Below are 20,060 nucleotides of genomic sequence, written 5' to 3' on the forward strand. Positions count from 1 at the left end.
TGAGGTTGGTTTTCCAAAGCAATTTTTTTTTTTTTTTGGTTTCACTTTTGGTTCTTGAGTGTGAATGGAAAAGTCATTTCTGCGTTTGTAGAGGTGACTGCAACAGTTAGGTGTTGATTATGGTGTAGTCAGGCATGCTTCGAGGTGGCCAGCTAGCTTTGCCTTGCTCAGTGGTTCTCTTTGCAAATGTTACATCAAAATTACCAAAGGGTCACGTTATCTACTTTGATAGTTTCCTACAACTCACATATGAACTCCGTTACAGATTTTTGTAAAAATGCTTTTTATTTACCTTAACAATTTCATTTTCAAGTGAAGATTCCAACAGTCTGAGCTATTTGAAGAATTTCCATTGATTGCGTGCTTTCAGCTGCATATTTTGCTCTTGTGGGAAAAATGACATTTGATCATTAATGATCTACTAGTGGGAGCCTTGCTGGGATCATTTGAAGGATAGTGTATCAGCATGGCAGTGTCTTTTGGGATGCAGCTGTAGCGCATATAGGGTATTGGCTGAAATATAGGGTACAATTTCTAATGTCTGTTCTCCAGTTCTCCTTGTATCTTTTCTACTAATCAATGTATTTTCATGGAAAACCAACTGCAAGTGGCTGAGATGGCAGGGTTGATGCTGTGTACAGGAATTGACTGGATATATATTCTTGTCTACTGAAACCTCAAAATGAATCAGAAGTTTAAACAACTATATTGATCTAACAATACCCAAATAGGTAAATAAAGCCATGCAATGAATACTTGTTTTCTGTTGTTTTGTTTTTTTGAAGGAGGTTTAAAGGTGTTGGTCATGCCTCTTAAATATTCTAGTAATGTGATTTGTCAGTGAAGAGATTGTCTGCTGTTCAGCTGAGTGTTTAATCAACTGGACGTACCAAGGAATTAGTGTGTATTTTGAAACATAAAAAAGGTGGCTTCATAAATTAGGCTTGTGGGTTGTCTTCAAATGCAGGCTGAAATCTAACTAAACAACACCAACGTGCACGTGGGAGGCTGGGTTTTTAGCGTCTCTTGTTTTAGTTTTCATATGAAGTAGGAGGATGGAAGGTAGTTTAAAAAATATCACAGGCAGCTGACTGGCAAGACAAGTACATCTGTGTAAACAAGTTTATGTACATAACAAATGTGCACACATATATAAAAAAAAATTGCAAATAAAATAGATGCCTTTTTTTTTTTTTCCCCTGGTATGTGCTAGTTTAAATGTATTGATAAAAGCTGGCAATGCTCTTTTTTAGGTTTTACATATGTCTACTTCTGTTGTTCATGGTGTCTCCAAATACAAGCACGAACGCATAAAACCTTATTTGCCTAGTCACAACAGCTATTAATTTGTTTAGCTTTCCCACTAAAATAAGGAGGCAGAGAAACGCAAGGGATGTGCATTATTCAGGCAAATGTAGTGAACACACACTGCACACTGGCAAGGGCGCTGGAACATGGAACATTGGAACGTGGAACTGGAACATTGTCCACTGATACCATTTAGCAAAACAAAACAAACAAACAACAACAACAAAAAAAAAACACAAAACATACAGCTCCTATTTCTCTACTTTTCCCACATTTCACTGTTGCCTTGCAAAGGTGCATGCTGTATGCTCTGGCATGAATTGCCATCTTCCATCAGTATGATGGAATTCTGTGAATTGTGTAGGCTGTTGTTTCACAGGAGCTGGCCAGAACCTCAAACAATTGTGAGGAAAGACTATGCCAGTGGTTATGCTGTACTTCATGTGGGTTAAATGGATGCTGCGTTTATACTCTGGGATGTGTTCAGTTGGATGGGAAGGTAGTGCCTATGTGAGCCCCGTTGAAGAGGGGAAGCATTTGCCTTTTACTTTCTATACCCAACATTTTTGTCTGCTGTCACGTATGGTTTTAGAATGATTGGTTACATGAGGTAGTGGCATTAGAGGCACATGGGGACACTGAAATTTCCAAAAATGCATTATCACTTGCATTCTGTTGATTTCAAACACTTACCTGGACTAAAACCAGAATATTTGCTTTGTTGTATATATCCCATAAAACAAAGCTTTTGCATTATGTATTATTTACAAAGAAAAAAAAAAGGTAGTTGCATACAACTGATGGACTAGTGTCAGGGTTACTGTGCAACTTAGCAAGGCACTGCAGCTTGTTTAGCAAACTGGTGTTGTGGTGTTGCACAGTTATGCTGCACCTCTGGCAGAGGTACCTTAGCCCCCCATTGGATATAGACAATCCCAGTGTTACTGCTGCTGGTGTTTTGTCTTGCTAGAAAGTTCTCAGGAATTCTAGATGGCTTCTGGTGGTCTGTTTTGACTGATAGACTTCCATTTTAGTGTGGGCGAGATCATTTGAAATGGTGCATGGCTTCCCAGCATCGTGTGACACCTACTCGTCTGTGTGCATTGAACCTCCCAGGGTCACTTACTGTTTGGTCCCAATGCCTGTTTCTGATGTGCTTTTTATCTTTTGGTGCCTCTTGTGGATGAGAAACTTTAATCCTTATCTCTTATTGCCTAGTGGAGAAGGTGGGCATTTATAGCTCAGGAACCCCAAATGAAAAAGCACCATGTGCCCTTAAAGAGTAGGTGTAGTCACAAGGAGTTTAGAGTGAGAATTGCAAGGTCTTAAACCAAGGTTATTTGTCATTAAGGTTAATAGGATGCAGCTGTGATTTCTTCACTGTTATATCTGGCAAAGCAGTTAGTATTCCTTGCTTCTAGTACAGGGAAAATGTAACATAATGTGCGTTCACATTAAATTATGGTCTAGGCTAGCATCACTAAGTGAAAAAGTTAGAATACAATTTAGAAAGTTACTCTAAAATACTATTTCTAAACACTAAATTAAAATTTCTGGAACAAAAATAGGGCTTGTCTTACTATTCTTCTGTGGTCCATCCACTGACCTGCGCTGCACCCCGTTTCCTAGGTTCAGAAATGGCATCCTTCACCTCCTCCAGGTTGTCATCAGGGTGTCTTTGTGAGCATTAGTCTTAGGGTGCTAGACCTACCTCCCGTTAACGAGGCGGAAAGAGGAGAGGTGGTGGAGGCCCCTGTGAATGTGAAAGTTATTAGTATGGACATTGGTATCAGTGTAGTAATGAAGGACTGGTGTCCTCTGAAGTCGAGATAAAATTTAGAAGAGAATTACTAAGCAAATTGCTGCCATTTGCTAATCTAAGTGTCAAATCTGATTGACTTAAATGGCATATTTTACAGGAAAAGTTCCAAGTTGAAAAAATATTTTCATTATGTGTGTGCCTAGCCAAGGACCTCTGGTGTTCCTCTCTCTTGAGACATACTAGTAATGCCATAAAAGATTATTTAATTAAGTACCACCAAATTTACAGAGTCTGGAAAATTATTGGAATAATAAGAACCATTCTACATCTGCTTTGCAAACTTTTAGGTGAGTTTTCAGGCTGGCCTTGTGGGTAGGGGTGTCCTCCAACAGAGCAGACAGATAGAGCAGAGATTGTAAAATAAGTAAAAAAAGGAGAGACTAATCTTATGTGATTTTAAGAGTGCAGAGACTGAGAACATTTGTGTTCTTGATCTAGAGATCAGCCAAATTACTTGCTATCTTGGGATGGAAAAATTAATGCCATTAGAGGAAGAGTGAGGCTATATATCCTATCACAAGCTGCATTTGTTTTTACAGATGAGTCAAATGATTATGAAAGGGATTGTTTGTTTGCAGGTCTACAAAAGGATCTTAGAGGCCACCCTTTTCAGCACAGTAGCTGGACAGGAAAGAGCGACCATGGGGCTTTCCAAATGCAGTCAGCTGTGTCAAGCTGATGGTGGAAACTTCACAAAAACCTCAGGAGAGATTTGTGTTGACTGAGCAAATGAGGGAAGCTTAGATAGTAGTTGGAGGCAGCCAACTGTATTGTGTGGGCTTACATTAAATTTCACCAGCTGTGAAACCTAATGCTGGAATTAAGTCAGAGTACAGCACACAGTGGCCATAGGCATCACAGAGGTTGGACTGAAATGTTAATTTCAGTGGAAGGTAGGCATTGGTATGGTAGAGGATAATTTTTTTTATTTATTTTATTTTTTATTCTTTTGAAATAAGAGACAAGGAGCTAGCAAGCCTGTGTGTGTCATGGCAATAAGTACTACTTGGTGTACCTGTCATAGCTTCCTGAAGCCACTATCAGAAGGTTTTTTCCTCCTGACTTAATCAGGGAAGTATATAGCTGAAAATGGTGCTTTGCAATTTACAGTCATTCTTGTCTGTGCTAGGAATTTGTTTTATTAACTTTAACTGTCCTAAAAATAGATGTGTTTTCTCTTCTTGGAGGGATTTTTTAGTATGTACTCTAAATTCAATGTTTTGCATTGTCAAGTACCAAAGTAGTATGAACAACTGTATGAAAGGGGAGAAAATACAGTAGAGATACTGTATCTTAAAATGTACTGAAACAATCTGTTGCGGTTGTCAAGAATTAACTTTTCTGTTCAAAGGGCTGGGTTTTCATGATAGTGTAAGGACATGAGTTTAGATATGTTGTATTTTTTCACTGTTTCATTTAGGATACTGCTGTGCCATAGCAGTCCTGTTTACCTTTTGCAGTTGGGAACCAGGAAGCCCAGCAATGGAAGATGAAGTGTGACCCGATGTGCAGTATTTGTATTTTCTGCTTCAATTTTTATTCCCAGTAACTTCTGTCATCATTCTATAAATTCGTTTAATTTTTATGGGAATGCAATACTTATTGTCATAAAACATCAGTTTTGGATCCTAGGCACTGATGCACCACATTTGTTTCGTAATAATTTACATATTAAAACCTCAAAACTGTATTTACCTGGTGGAATATCAAAGCGCTTTTGTGCTATATTTTCTTAGTAGGTACCTAAGTGTTCAAGTCCCAGTAGCATTTTTCCACTGGTGTGCCCCTGCTGTGTCCTCATATTAGTCTGCAAATTCTTTTTAACTCCAGTGCAAGCTGCTGTTCTGTAGTAGTTGTGAAGGGAAACTAATATTGAAGAGCTGTCTTCCTTAAGTAGACCCCCTGCATGGCATCAAGTGTTTTGGGTTTAATTTTTAGAGATTTTTTTTTTTTTGCCTGCCCAATGTTAAGGAAAAAGACCTCACCATATGAAACTGTCAAGAAAACTACCTAGACAGACAATGAGTGGATATCTCCTAAAAAGCTTCATATTTTAATTCATAGGACTTTTAGCTGACTCTTGTGAAATTCTTTGTGTCTTTGTTCCTTTCTAAATGCAGTTTGTAGATTTAGTGATGACAGAATATGTGCTAATAGGTCTGAGTGATTTTTTTTTTCTTTTTTAGGTCAGAGTCAATGGCCACTGAATTTGCTGTCAGTTTAGTGGAGGTGTCTTTATTTATTTTTAATTTAAAGAAAGCTGCTCATTAGCTCAGACTTCCGAGGTTACAGGACTTGTACGCTGGACACCTTCCTTGCTAATATACTGTCCTTTCAGTTCTTAGTAGGGATTGGCATTTCCCTCCTGTTTTGGTTTGTTCAATGTACGTCATCACAAGACCTAACCTAACCAGGTGCCATGATTTTCTGTGTTTCTTTACCGCTTTTGAAGGTGCTGTATGGTGGGGGATGGTGTCTGATGCGTTACCCATGTGTTAAATCTCAGGAACTGGCATTCAAAGCAGATTAAAGAACCAAAGGTGAACCTGTGCCCATCTGTGGAACCAGCTGAAGTTAACGTTCCATATGGATTGATGTCTCTTTGCCTCAACTCTGATTGCTTAACCTAATCTGTCACAAAAGGCATTCATTTTCAATGCAAAGGAATTACTATGGCTGAACAAAGAGACGCAGAATTGAAATTTAAGTGCATTGAAAGTTCACTGAAAACGTCTTGTGAATTATTTTTATGCGGGGGCCACACGAAGAAAAATGAATTACAATGTTTAAATTAATAAACTGAAGTGGTGTGAGCTCTTCGTTTTCAAGGAGATCAATGTTGCCTATTCCAGTTGATAAATAGAAAATGGAAAGAAAAACATAATAAAGCTCCTGTTAAGTGAAGACAGGGTAACACAGGAATTTTCTTCAAAGAGAATGCCTTAGGAAAGTGTTTAGCAAGATAAAGCAATTTGGAGTCTAGGCCTATTTTTTATTACTAATGTGACAGGGACGTGAAATTAAAATAATCCATCTCTTTGGAAAGTCTTGGGTGTAGAGCTGGGGGGCGAGGAGTATATGTAAGCCTTCATATTTATACCTGAAGTGGCTACATTTGGCCAAACTTGCTTTTCTTGGTTCCTGGCTCAATTTTTCCAAGCTCTTCAGAAAGCCCACTCAGATATAGAAATATATGCATCAATATGTGGCTGATGCTGATCTCTTTGCTTCATTTATCCTTGAGTGAGATTTGTTATGCCTGCCTGTGGAGAAGTTGTGGATTCAACAGGACTGAATTAATATAACATTATTTCAAATTAAAAATTAAAATAAAGTTGTAAGACCATTTAGTGATACCAAGTCAAAGATTTACAGAAACACATCAGACTGAGTAAGATTGTAATAGAACGTGTATCTGGGGACAGAAAACAAAGTGTGTAGGACAGATTTGTTTGCTGTGTTGAATATCCTGATAATTCTTAATCCAAGAGAAGGTAGTGTTTTGGGAAACAGGTGATACCTCAACCAGTCTACCAGGGTATCCAAACATACATCAAAAAGGCACATGTATCTGAGTTTTTTTGGATAGGCGAAGGGTGGATTAAACATGCTTGTCTCTTTTTTTTTTTCCCTTCAGCTTCAGTGTTCTCAAATGGATAATACTAAGTTACGGAAAACTGCAGAGATGGTTTTGGAAATTGACTAAGATGCCAGGAATTCCTGGCTCTCTGCTGTTGCTGATCATATACTGTATTGCCAGCAGGCTGAAGAGTTGTATATTGTAAGCATGTACAGCTTTTTTTCCTTTTTCTATTTTTATCTTCAAAATGTAAAGTTCGTAATGCTTGCTGTTCAGATTGTGAGGGAATTGTTACACATATCTAATTTAATTTTTTTTTTTTTTTGAGAAAGCAAACTTTCTTTCTTAATAAATTGTGATCCCTTGAAAACTGTAACCTTAGGCTAAATAGGTATGGCGTCATGCCACCATTGGCTATAGCAGGGCCTCAGAGAGCCAGCATGACCTTCTGCCAAGCTAAGAGTCATGAAATATTTTTTTAAGTTGCATCTCCCAGAGGCAGCAGAGGTGGGGAGTCTGGGTCTCTTGGGCATGCCTGCTGACTCTCCATCCTACCTGAATCTGGTCTGGTCTTGTTCTTTGATCCTTACTCAGTTCTGCACATGCTCTTCAGTAACTTAGTACTAAAATTAACTTTTTCACTGGTAAAGTTTTCAATTGTGTGATTAAATTTTATTATCATCATCATATGTGTTTTGTTTTTTTTTTTAATTTTTGTGATATCGTGGTAACATTCGGTCAGTATATACTGATTTATTTAAAGAAACTAGGATTTTTCAGATATGAGTTTTGGAAAGTTAGAATTTGACAGTGTGCAAGCCGTCAAACCATTCCAAGCACAGGGTTTGGAAGAATTCCTGGAGAAGTGTGAAATAGAAAGGTTTGTTCTTTTTGGAAATATATCAAGTTACTCCATTATTTGCTAGTACATACTGGTATAGTTTCCCACATGGGTATTTATTTTAATATATTAAGGCCTTTTTTTAAACCTTGCAGTGTAAACTGCCTCCTAATGCAGATGCTTACAAGTGAGCTTGGCAAGCCAGGAAGCCTGGAGTTGGTAGTGGGTTAGTCATGAGACTTCAAGGGGATGAAAGACACCAGGGTGGGCTTTGCCTCCAGGCTACAATTAAGATCAAAGCTTGTTAGTAAGATTCCTACTATAAAGGTTGTTGACTGTCTGCTTCCTTCTGTTTCTCCTCATTTTTCAACTGGTGACTGTAGTAAATAAGTCTGACAAGGGTTGTTCCTTATCGTAGATTCCAGATCTTTTGTGGCAAATCTTGCATATCCTATTGGCCTATGGAGTCTGACAAGCTAAAAAGCTGTTTTTTTGTTGTTTTTTTTTTTTTTGACAGTTGTACAATGAGTATGTGCATGTTTCCAATACTTCTGTGGCTGCCACAGAACAGTGGGAAACAAGCAGTGCAAATGTTTGCCATGTGAGTTCTGCTTCTGCAGTTGGGTCCTTTGAGGACCAAATACTGATAGCAGCTTTCTTGAAGTCAGTCTCTTGATCAAATGTCATGTAGCACTGCATTTTTAAGATGGGCCATTAACCCATCTTCCTGAAGTTATTAAGTCATTCAGTTTCTTCTTTATATCCCGTGCCAATTTTTCATTCATTTCTTTTGTCCACAAGACAAAGATACATTATTGACAAAATTGTGAACCTTGTGTAACCATGTTAAACAAAGGAACAACTAGAAACAATTTGTGTTACATGTCATGTGAAAATATGTTAGGCCGCTAAAATTCATTAGAAAAAGAGCTCTTTCAAAATTTTTATCTTCTTTGGTCTACAAAGGTATCTTTAAGTTGCAGCTGCAACTTAATTACTGAACCTTTCTGCAGTGTCAAACAAATATTATGGCCAGGAGAACGGGAGTCTCATTGTGAGACACGATAGGAAGTTTGCCATATTCTTTTTTTTTATGCTTCTTGGCCCAGACACGTTCCTCTGAAAAAAGAGGAAGTCCTTATTAGGTGGATAGTAGATCTTAGATTAACTAAGGTTTTTGTCAGATATTTTAATACTCTTCCTCTTCAAGCATTGGAGCTAATGGAATTTTAAATTAACATGAGAGAAAATCAACTTGTCTGTATTTATGAATATTTCTAGAGACATATTTCATACATTATCTTATTGCCTTCGGCTAGGAAATGTGGTAATAACTAGGTTTAATCTTTAAAGGTGATCTGAGTGTTGTTTTTTTTCTTTTTTTTTTTTTTTCCTGACTGCTCTAAATCTCAACTAATCCACTTATAAATACAGACAATGTTTCGTGAATAGTACCTGTTCTCTGACTAGGTTAACCATGCACTTTCTCCTGATTATTCCATTCAGATTTGTAGTGTGTGTTGTGGTCAAGCCAATGGAAGAAGGGATCGAATTATAGACTTAATAGCAGTGTGCTGTTTGTGCTGGTCTTCTATTCTGAAGTCAGGGTAGATAGCACCCTATTTTTCTCAACAAGAAAGCACTTAAGTTAATTGCTCCATTAGAAAGATATAGTAGCGCTTTCTGATCTGTAGTAGCCTTCCATGCATAGCTGCTAAAGTTTGAAACACCTGCAGCTGAAGCAATTTGAAGAAAAGCCATTAGTCTGCATGGAGGAAAAATAAAGTGCTGAAGTTCAAAATATTATCAATGATGCTGTGTTGGAGCAGCCTAAAAGATTTGGCTTTTAGTCTATGCCTAGTGCTATCCAAAACAACATATAAAATTCTTTGTAAACCAATTTTAAAAGTGTCTTGTTTATTCAGATGCAACTGTGTACTCTGTTTGTTCGAAGAGTAGGCTCCAGTCAATTGCAAACCAGCCAACAGCTGATTTCTCCTTAGAAAGAAACATTGACTAATATAGATCATTGGAAGCCAAAGACCGAAGGGACAAAGTGCTAAAGATAAACAGCTCAATCCTCAACTGTTCGAAGGCCTCAATAAAGCCTCTGATTTACTAATTTGGGGTGGTACTCTGCTGTTCCCACCTGCAAGCTTGCCTCAGATCCTTGGCTCTGACATGGTGAGGTGCTGATATGTAGTGTGACCTACTGTGCCCTTAAGGAGGAAAATACTGGCTTTCTTATGGCCCTAATCAATCAGTTTCTCTGAAGCTTTTCTTTATAGTAATCAAGGGAGGAAAGAAGTACTGACTGCTCTCATTTTACTGAGACATTGAATTGGAAAGAGCCTACACAGACAGTACTGCTGAATCTTGAAAGGCACTCCAAGGTACTTCTCTGTTCTAATTGACTCCTAGGTGCTTTTTAGAGTGCTATTATGTGCACCTGAATTCAGTAATTTAAGTTGATGGATAGCTATAAAAGTAGTCTGTTTTTTATTCAATGGTTTTTGATAAGCTTCGCTAGCGACTGGACTGTTGAACAGTGAGAGTGCCAAAATTTAGGTGACTCTTTTAACAGGTTTGAGCATTAAAACAATTTGTATCTATGTCCCTACCTTTCCTGGCAAAGATGTGAAAGTGAAACCTGAGAGTTTCAGTTCTCCCTCATGCATCTTGGTATTTTGGCTGTCTGTCATACTGAAAAATATCACTTGGTAGAGGTGTTGGTAAAGTCTGAAAAAGCAGTAGCAGTTTCTGCAAGCTTGTGTGACCAGCTTCTGTGGAAGGCCGGATCCCAGGTTGGGGTGGATTTGTCAGACCCCTTCGTCAGTACATCTGCAGTTACTGTGTCCTGGATGAGTGTCTGGCCCAGAGCATCTCAAACAGCTGTGATATGTCTTGTCGTGTTTATTCTCCAGTTGTATGTGTAGTACATTTGAGACAATAGACACAACAGAGGAATATTTTGGCATTCCTTTAAAAATAACAATACTAATAAAAAAACCGACTCATAGTGTTTTTACTGGGACTGAATTTTCAATGTATAAAGGTAAATTCTTAGGTTAGCACATGTCGGACAGTCTCTTTGAATTTTGCATGTGTAGTGGTTAGGACAATGAATTATCGTATTAAATAACTTTTTAAAAAACATATCTATATATCACTTTGAAATTACTTTTAGTCTTCAATTATTTCTACAATCTAAGTTTAGGGTTTGGAAGGCAATGTCTACAGTAACAATGGGAGACATCACCTGGTTCAGCCTTGATACTATAGTAGCCTCCAGTTTGTGTATATACATCTTCTTCCATCTTCTTCTCCATTGTTGGACAAAACAAAGGTAGACTTAGAGTTCTCAAAGGTGTACTTTCTTTTGCATTCCTTGAGGGTGCTGATTGGCAGCCAAATGTGTACAACATGGTTAACATTTTTATTTATTTATTTATTTTTTACTATTAATTTGGGGTCGGGGAATAGAAGAATCCTCTTCATCAAGTCTGCTCGTCTTGTGCCCCTCAGCATTCACCCCAAGGGACACTCTGGTACAGAAATTCCAGCAGGGACACGGGCACCCTTTACAAACAAGTCCTTGATCTGTGAAGAGTCACGTGTACTTGACGTATTGAAAGCTGACGGGGTGATGAGAAAATATAGTCAGAGGGCAGGTGAAGATGGGAGGGAGATGTCTTAGAAAGAGGGTATTTTAATTTACTTCAGTTCCTGATGTAGAGTGATATATCTCTCTAAAAGGCATTCAACAAGATGTCTTATGAATCCCATGAATATGTGGTTGACTTCAGGGATCCAAGAAGGATTTCCTAATTCCTTCTCCTGCCACGCTTATTTCAGTAATACACTACTGTACTTTTGTTACTCAGCGTTGCCTTTAGGGTGAGTGAAATGCATGCTTTCAGCTTGTAGTAAGTGAATAACGAAGGTGCTTTGATTTCCTTTCCACCTCTTTTTTTTTTTCCTTTCATTAGTAGTAGTTTCTCACTCCTAGTTGGTTAGATAAGTCCTTACCTATTTTTTTGCTCACACTTTAGCTGTTTGTGGTTTATTGGTTTACTGCACACCATACACTATGGAGGAGTTATGTTTTTAGGATATTTGGGGAAGAGTTTTTTTTCTTTGCCTTTTTTTTTTTTTTACAAACGATTTTTCAAAAATAGGTAGTAAGGTACAGTATTTTTGCTCACAGTGATGTTTGTGTGTGCCATGCTGGTCAGACTAATGTTTATGAACATTTTCTCCTTTTGGAGAGGAGTAAATAACCAGAGTAAACTGCCAAGAAATCCTTGAGCTTCTGGTGATGGGTTTGGAGAGTAGAGTGCTTGGAGATCACAAACAAGACAGAGCTCTGCTTTGTAAGGCAGCCTCTAAACATAGCCAATATGCATCTGGGAAGGTTGGCACAACGGAGGAGATGAAAGCTGGGAGGAAAGGGTAGTATTACTGTTTTATGCTCCCTTGTCAACTCTACTTTGCACTTTGTTATAAAATGCAGAGCGTTCTTCTGCACTGCATCTCCTCAGGACGTTGGTTTTTATTTAAGTAGTGCTGCACCACAGATAGACAAATAATGTGGAAGCTTTCTCAGTTCTGCTAATGTGCTTATCCCTTACTCTGGTAACAACTCTCTTAAGAATGATATCTAACAAAGATCTTAATTTCTAGCTGTTCCACACTGCTCATGTGAAATACTAGCATGTAAAGATGGATGCGTGGGAAGCATACGATTATGATATCATATGGGTTTTGTTTCAGGCCTTAGAGACCTTGTTAGAGCATCTTCTAAAACAACAAAAATTCTTTTTAATGAGCAACTCTTCACTTTTCCTCACTGAGGACTGGCACTTCATTCTCTTTATAATCATATAAATAGCAAATCCGTCTCTCTTTGCTTTCTGTTACAGCCTACATTAAAGGGGAAAAAAAAAAAAGCCTCTGGTGCAGGTGGTTTTCACTGAATGCTGCTCTGCTTTGTGATAAGAATCAAATGCAACAAACAAAAACTCCCCGTTAAGCTATATTTACATTAGTAAGTTGTGTGGTTTCTCTGGGTTGCATGCAACTGTTTCACAGCATTTAATTAACAAGTAATTCAAGTCTTTTTATAAGGAGTGTCTTTTGGAGAGGGATTTTTATCAAAATATTTTATATGAGGCTCAGTATCATTCCAGAACAAGGAAAAAAAGGAAAGAGAATCTGGCGGGCAAAGGAAAATACATGTCTATATGCTTAAATATACTACACACCTTACTTGTGCTTCATGTCGTGTATTCTTTATTGACCCATACTCAGGCAATTGGTGCACTACAAATCTTTAAAATTACTTTCATTCCATAAACAGTAATTCAAAAGGCCTCGTTCCAGGCCTCTGTGCCCCAAATATACCATTTTCTGTTCTTGTTTACAGCTGCACAGATGTACTGTACACTTTCAGAAATGACCGGTGTTCAAATATATATTTTTTTGGACTTAAAAGCAATATTGAAAAATTAAGTAACCCTTTAGTTTCTGGCACTCTTTCTGTGAATACAAACTCTGAGTGTAGCATCTGTAGTAGTATGAATGCTGCTGTTTTATGGACGTAAAGTCATCCCTCTTGCTGTTGTTGGAGAGGGTTTATGCTGCTTAGCTATATATGTACATGATTTATCTCCTACTCCTACTTTGTCTTTTTAATTCTAAAGTCTTTTGAAATACATTCTAAACTGAAGTTAAACTTAAGTTTTAAGCTGAAAAATGAAGTTAGCTCTTTGTTAAATTAATTATGAAAATGTAATGTGTAGTCCATAGTGCTAGAAATACCTAGTGATTTGTTTAACCAAAATTCAGCCTGGAATTTACAGCAGACACTTTATCTGATGATTCTTTGATTGTTTAGAAATGTGATTTGTTAGTCTAAATTGACCTGTACCGTGATATTAGCCATCAGAAGTAGCTAATTTTTTATTGCATTAACCTTGTTGATATTTATAGTAAACATTTATTGTTACAATATAGTAGTTATCTAACTGCTAATGCAGCCTTATGCTTGAAAAACAACTCATAGATTCATGTATTTTGCAGCTTTTGAATTCTGTGCACTGTCTGGACAAGAGAAAGGCATTTCTTAAATGTAACTGAACAGAGGTCAGATACTGCAGGCAACTCAGTTAAAACTGATCCTCCTGATGTGAAAATACCAACCTTTTGGGAGGCTAGTGGTAGTTCATTCTGCATCTTGCATCTAGATTTGCTTCAATATCTGTAAGCCAGGAGCTCCTCACTGCTTGAAGAAAAGTGTCCCCTCAGGGCCTGAACTGAGGCTGATCTTGATTACTTACTGCTACAAGTCAGATGGAAAACTAGATAGAGCTTTTAATACCGTACACCTGCCTGAGCAGGTGTACTCATTGCATGTGGTTTAAATGCCTCAGTTACATTTTTCTTAGTCTTATCAATACATGCTTTTGTGTATGTGCATAAGCACATACTTTTTTCATTTACTTCCTTCTTTTTTTTTTTTTTTTTTTTTAAAAAAAAAAAAGCACCATACAATTTAATAGCCCCCAAAAAACTCTTCAAGTACTGGACAGCATGAAGCATTCTCAATTCTTCATTATTCTGTGGAGCAAATTGCCCAATGCAGTTATAAAGACCTTGAGTACCATGGCATTCATTATTGTTAGACTGAGATATATATAAATAGATGTCATTCTTTGGAAGGTTTTATGTCAGCTGCAGGTTGTGCAGTTGCTTTGATATTGAGCAAAAAATAATAATAAAAAAAAATAGCATCATAAACTTGTTTCTCTGCAGCATTTGTTTTTGAATATAATTTCTTTGGTTGTTGCTGGCATTTCCTGCAGTAGATGTTTTGCTGCAGAGCTGAGTAGCATTCTTGCAAGTAACAGTCTTTCACCTGCATCGTGATACTTTTTAATTATATTCCATGTGCTGTGTGTTGGGTGATAGTAAACAGTGAGGTAACGTGAGGAAGCGCTTGTGCATGACAGCTTTACATTCCCCAGCTTCCTGACTGACACGCGGTTTCACAATTGGGGACTATTCAGATATATTTGATTGTTGGCACTGCTATTTACATCTTAATTATTTTAATCCAGTTTTCTATTTGGAAATATAATCTTATCTAAAAAACTGAATTTGTGTAGGAAAGTGAAATGCCATTCTAAGAATGCTTGTAAGTCTACCTTTCTTTTTCTTCAAAGCTGGTTACATAAAACTGCTAAGCATCTCTGAAAATGTTAGTGATTATAACAAGATTATTTTATTTCCACAACAGGTGACTGGGAAATGGAGAAAACTTTGAACAGAATTCATCCAGTTTCTGATCCAGAAGCAGTGTATTTTCTACAAGTATCATGGGAAAAAGATTTAGGCACCGGCTTTGGTATAACACTCACTGATGGTGAATGTGCATGGACTGGGACAGGTAATAATGGAAAGAAAAAAGTGTTTTAAATTGTTGCTGTTCTTCATTACTATTTTTAAGTAGTTTTTAGACTGTGACACACAACTTGCAGCAAAAATATTTTATTAATATTACCTATCCTCACTGACGGAGCAGGTAGATTCATGATTTTCTGGGATGTGTTCAGATATCTTCAAAATCTGGAAACTTTGTAGGTCTAAAGTAATAGTAATTCATTAGCATATGGCTATGCAACAGTTTGTTCTTGCTTGATGGTTTTCTTGCTGTGATATTGCAGTACCATATATGTGTTCTTCAGATTCTTGAACAATGGTTAGTGCAAGTAGTGTTTGCAAATTATAATTCATGAAACATTTAATTGAATTTTTTTTTTTTGGTTTGATAAGATATTAATAACTAAAGGTAGTTGTACTTGGTGCTATTGTGAATTTTTGAGAAAAATAGGGGACAGAATTTTTTTTTTTCCCCTCTAGGGATAAATTAATAGGAAAAAAAACTAGCCTGTAGCATTTTTTTCCCCACACAGAAATCTGGATTATAAAGTGGGTTTCTTCATATATGCATGTTTGTCTCACTCATGTCTTGTGAAAGAAGGAAAGATTTGTGTGTTCCTTTGGATGTCAGATACTTGGTCCAAAGCACTTCTCTCAGCAGCAGAAATGTTTCAGAGGGAGGAGACAATATATTTTACAGTGTAATACAGGCAAAAACATTTGCCTGACTCTTTTTCTAAATTATGAGAACAGATAACTGTGTAGTTCCTTCCTTCCTTTTTGCTGCCCAGAAGTTGTTTGTCCCTGGTACTGGCTTAAGCCAAAATTTCAAATAGGACAGCCATTTTATAGTGTTTTGTCTGTTGTCTTGTGTATTGTAAGAACCTTAATTATTCAGTAGCTTTCTGTCGAATACAACTTTATTTTCTTTATTTTTTCTTTCAAACCTAGGAAACAAGACTAACTTAAAATGTGCGTGTGCATGTATAAAATCTGCTCTTTCACATTCCCTTTCCCATTTAGAACATTCTATAGATAATACATTCTATAAAATAGTGGTTCCTGCATAAGCCAAATATATATATTCAAGTACTGGCTCCCTGTAGCCTGATGTGAAAGTTTTTGGCTTTTTTTTTTTTTTTTTGATTTCACAGTCAGATTGTCAAAGTATGTATTTTCAAAATAATAGAAAATGTGTTAACATTGATAAATATTTAACTGGGTATTCCAGTATTTCTTTTTAAAAGCTTTTGTGGTTGTTCTTGTATCAAGGGAAGTTTTAAAGTTCAAAATAAATACCTTAAAATTTACAAAAAGCTAATTCATAAAATCTGTTATTTTTGTAAGTGAAACCTTGTGTTACTTTAACAGAAAAAAGTGTAGAAAAAGTATGTACACAGTTCTAATTTCGTAAATTTCTTGCATCTGGCAGAATTGCTGGATGATAGTTTTCCAGAATGGAGGACCAGTGAAAGCAAGATGACCTCATGCTATTAAAGAAAGGAGAAAGAAAAACAGTTTAGCATTAACATTGGGTACTCGTCCAAAGGAGAGGGCTTTTATTTCTTTTGCAAGAATCTGGTCCATTTCTCAGGAATTCATATGAAATTCGTAGTCTTTTTAGTAACTTCATTGGGAATTGAAATTCTTGTGCATCTGCTGCAGAGATCTGTCTCTTCATACTCTCACCATTGCTTTTGATCACTTTTTCTTAGTTATTACATCATGTTTGAGACTGCCTAGATACCAGCTTCAAAATCTGGGAGGAGAAAAAGCAGTGGTCAGAAAATTCTTGCTGGGGGAAATCCCTTTTGGGTTTCTCATGCTGTGGATTATTTTACTTGGCAACACCTACCTAGGAAGTGAACGAGAGTTGCTGATGGAGTTGTCTTTTATGTTTTTTGTATATTTAATGTGATGATGAAAAGCTTTGGGAGTCTGATTTCAATAACAAAATAAAGTAAAATCTTGAGGGGAGGAGAAGCACACAAATATGCAGTATGATCTAATATATTCACTCGGTATTGTGTTAAAGAACTGCAGATATGTACATTTATAAATTTAATGTTTTTCTGCTAATTTTGTAAGAGAAAGGAATACACAGCATGCAAAAACAATACAGAGGCAAAGCAAGAGGAAAAAAAAATCCTAGTGCTCAATTACAGTGTACTAGTATGTCTGTTTTTTGGGGGCTTTCTTGTTTTGTCTAATTTTTCTCAGTGTTAATAGAATTGATCTAGTAAAGTACTTCAATTCTTATGGATTTCCAACTTACTTTTTCTGCGTCTCTTTACCCTCATAATGCAAGGGATACCACGTTTCTGTCTGTGCTATTTCTGCTTTAAGAGAAATATTGATATACTAGTGGCCTTTTCTACCTTAACGTCTGGTGTCCTTTAAAAGAAATAAGCTAGCTAATAAGGAGTAGGAAATGATTGGCTGTAGCTTCAGCCAAAAAAAATGTTTTGGTGTTAAATTTCCTGCCTTTCTCTCCCACTCTGCCCTTGCTATTTGTAGTGGATTGATAGCCTTACAAGTTAAATGTGGACCAACACTGTAGACCCAATTCTTCACTGTCATGTAGGCTTATTTTTTTTTTACCTGTTAGTAATTGTACTGTATCATTTTTATATGAACATTAAAAAGTGTTTCTTTCAGTTTTGAAAGACGAGGTGCAGTAGGCAATTGTAATCTTTTCTAATAGTGTTTCATGCTTAAAAAATATTTTTAAAATTCTACAGAATGCTTTCTCTACTTGATCCAGAGAGAGTTTAGACTTGTTCCTGAATTTGAGTATGATTGGCTTGGATTAGAACCAGGTAGGGCAGAACTGATAGCAAGTACAGCGGTGAGGGCAAATTTGCTGCTTCAGCTCTGGCTGCCACACGTGTATGTGGTGGTACCAAGTCCGGTTCCAAAGTTCCTATCTGTCAGCCGTAATGTGTGAGGATTGATACACAGCTGGTTTTGACTTCACAGTGGCTTGTCTGTAGATCTCTCCATGTTTGCAGTGCTGCATGCTGGCTTCTCTCTTGTTCCTGTCCCCGTATGCCAGCTGCACACATATTTGGTGCAGCGGTAGGGAGGCTGTGATGTGGCATTGGAGCTAAACATTTGCAAAGCAGTGTCTCACAGACCACTTTGTAGGACAAGTACCAGCTGGTAGAATATGTGGCCCTCTATCTTAGCCCCTCTTTCCTCATGAATCAGGAAGGGATTTCACATTAGAAAAAAAGATGGTCGAGTTGCCCATGCTGTGGGGTTTAAAAATAAATAAATAAATAAATATATTGTTACCTTTTTTTTCTCTCTTCTGCATTCCCACTACCTTTTCTCTTGTATTCCCTTTCATAAAGCTATTTAACCTTAACTTAGCACAAAGTAAGCTGCAGTCCTGTTCACTCTGTTTGAATTTATCTTGTTAGACTACAGAAACAAATTTGAAAAATATAATGGTAGAATAAGTAATACCATGGTCTTCAAACGATAGTAAGCTAAATATTGAAATCAGTTATAATTTATTATGTGTCTTAGAGTATTTCAGTGCCCAAAATATGGTCAGTATAAGGCTGTATACAAAAACATCTATGTATGATTGACTATTACATTTGCTGTAAGAAACAACAAAATATAATTTCTATTTCAGTAAGCGTTATTTTGGGAAGAGCATGTATCTTGAATTTACAGATCTCTAGGGATATACAGTTATAATACACCCCACTGCCTCCTAACCTGTTTTTCCCAACCTCTGATATAAATAGTGCAACTTAAAACGTAATGGTGGGAACATCTTCTCTGATTTAGGAATACTCATTATGAGGTTAATTTATTTCTGATTTATTCTTAATGCATGTACCCCCGTACTGTTCTTAGTGTATCGTTGGAGATCTGGGAAAATGCCATGTTCAGGCCTTCACTTTATGAGTGTGACAGGTTTGCGATTTTCTCTTAAGAAAAAGAAAAAAGAGGGAGAGAATACTGAACTTCAGGCATTGTGTGGTACCAGTACAGGGGGAACTTTGTGGCAAACTTCAGACTGGCATGGCTGTGGCTTACTTCACATCTGACTGTTAAAAAGACTGACTTGCTCATATTTATTGAGCCTAATTCCAATATTTATTTATCTGTCTTTTGTTACAAACAGCTCTGAAGCAGTTCAGCTCCCCCTGCGTGCTTTTGCTTTCTAGCTTTTGAAGGGTCTAACACGTTTGAATCTGCTTAGGGAAAACTGCCTAGGGTATAGCTGATTTTGATTCTGGTGCTAATTTATCACTTTAACTGAGTGTATCTCCAGGCTTAGACTTTCCACAGATGGGAGTACTTTGTCCTTGTGTCAGCTGTTTATTTCTTTGCAGTGTTGACATTAGTATGCTGTCTTTTGCTACCTGTGCCTCCTTTTTCCTATAGCTGTTAGCCTGTGTCTTACAGAGTAGTAGACTGGTGCAGTAGTGCCTGACCTGGTAATTAAGGTAATTAGCAAGGTGGTAGTTCTTTTTTTGTGTGCACAAATAGTTGGTGTTTGTGAATAGATGATCTTTCGAATTGGTAATGCTGTAGTATATTATAACATGGTATTTAAAAAAGAAAAAAAAAACTCCTTCCTTGTCTTCCCTTTTCTAGTGAAAGTGCATCAAGATGGCTGAAGGACTAGAGCCTGCGTTAGAGTAGAAATTGAGAGAGCTGGGTCTGTGCAGCCTGGAGAAGAAAAGGCTGGGGGATCCTATGTGTATCAGTACCAGATGGCAAGCAATAAAGATGACAGAGTCAGGTTCCTCACAGTGTTGTCCAGTGACAACATATGAAGCAATGGGCACAAATCAAAATACCAGGAATTGAAACTTTTCTGCCATAGGGTGGTGACCAAGCACCAGAATAGCTTGCCCAGAGAAGATGAGGAGTGTCAGTCCTTGGAGATACCCAAAATGCAACTGGATAGGGTCCTGAGTAGCTGGTAAAGTCAATCATACATTGAGCAGATTCGACTAGGCAATCTCCAGAGGTCACACGTAACTTCAGCCTCTTTATGATTCTGGAACTAAGTTAAAATTACTGAAGATGCAGAATTAATT

The 20,060-nt window shown here is 37.2% G+C and overlaps 1 protein-coding gene across 2 annotated transcripts in view; it reads left to right on the forward strand.

Annotated features, from left to right (window-relative positions):
• The window catches only part of XRCC4 (X-ray repair cross complementing 4), a 181,441-nt gene that overhangs the window by 1,476 nt on the left and 159,905 nt on the right, over positions 1-20,060 (forward strand). Inside the window, exons 1-2 of one of the 2 annotated variants that reach the window (XM_068666207.1) lie at positions 6,778-6,911; positions 14,849-14,998. In XM_068666207.1, coding sequence (XP_068522308.1) covers positions 14,860-14,998 — 139 coding nt within the window. In that variant the 5' untranslated portion in view covers positions 6,778-6,911; positions 14,849-14,859. Of the gene's footprint in view, positions 1-6,777; positions 6,912-14,848; positions 14,999-20,060 lie in introns of those variants that run through there. The other variant, XM_068666206.1, reaches the window with a different exon arrangement.

The sequence above is a fragment of the Anas acuta genome, chromosome Z (assembly GCF_963932015.1).
Source record: "Anas acuta chromosome Z, bAnaAcu1.1, whole genome shotgun sequence".
Taxonomy (NCBI): domain Eukaryota; kingdom Metazoa; phylum Chordata; class Aves; order Anseriformes; family Anatidae; genus Anas; species Anas acuta.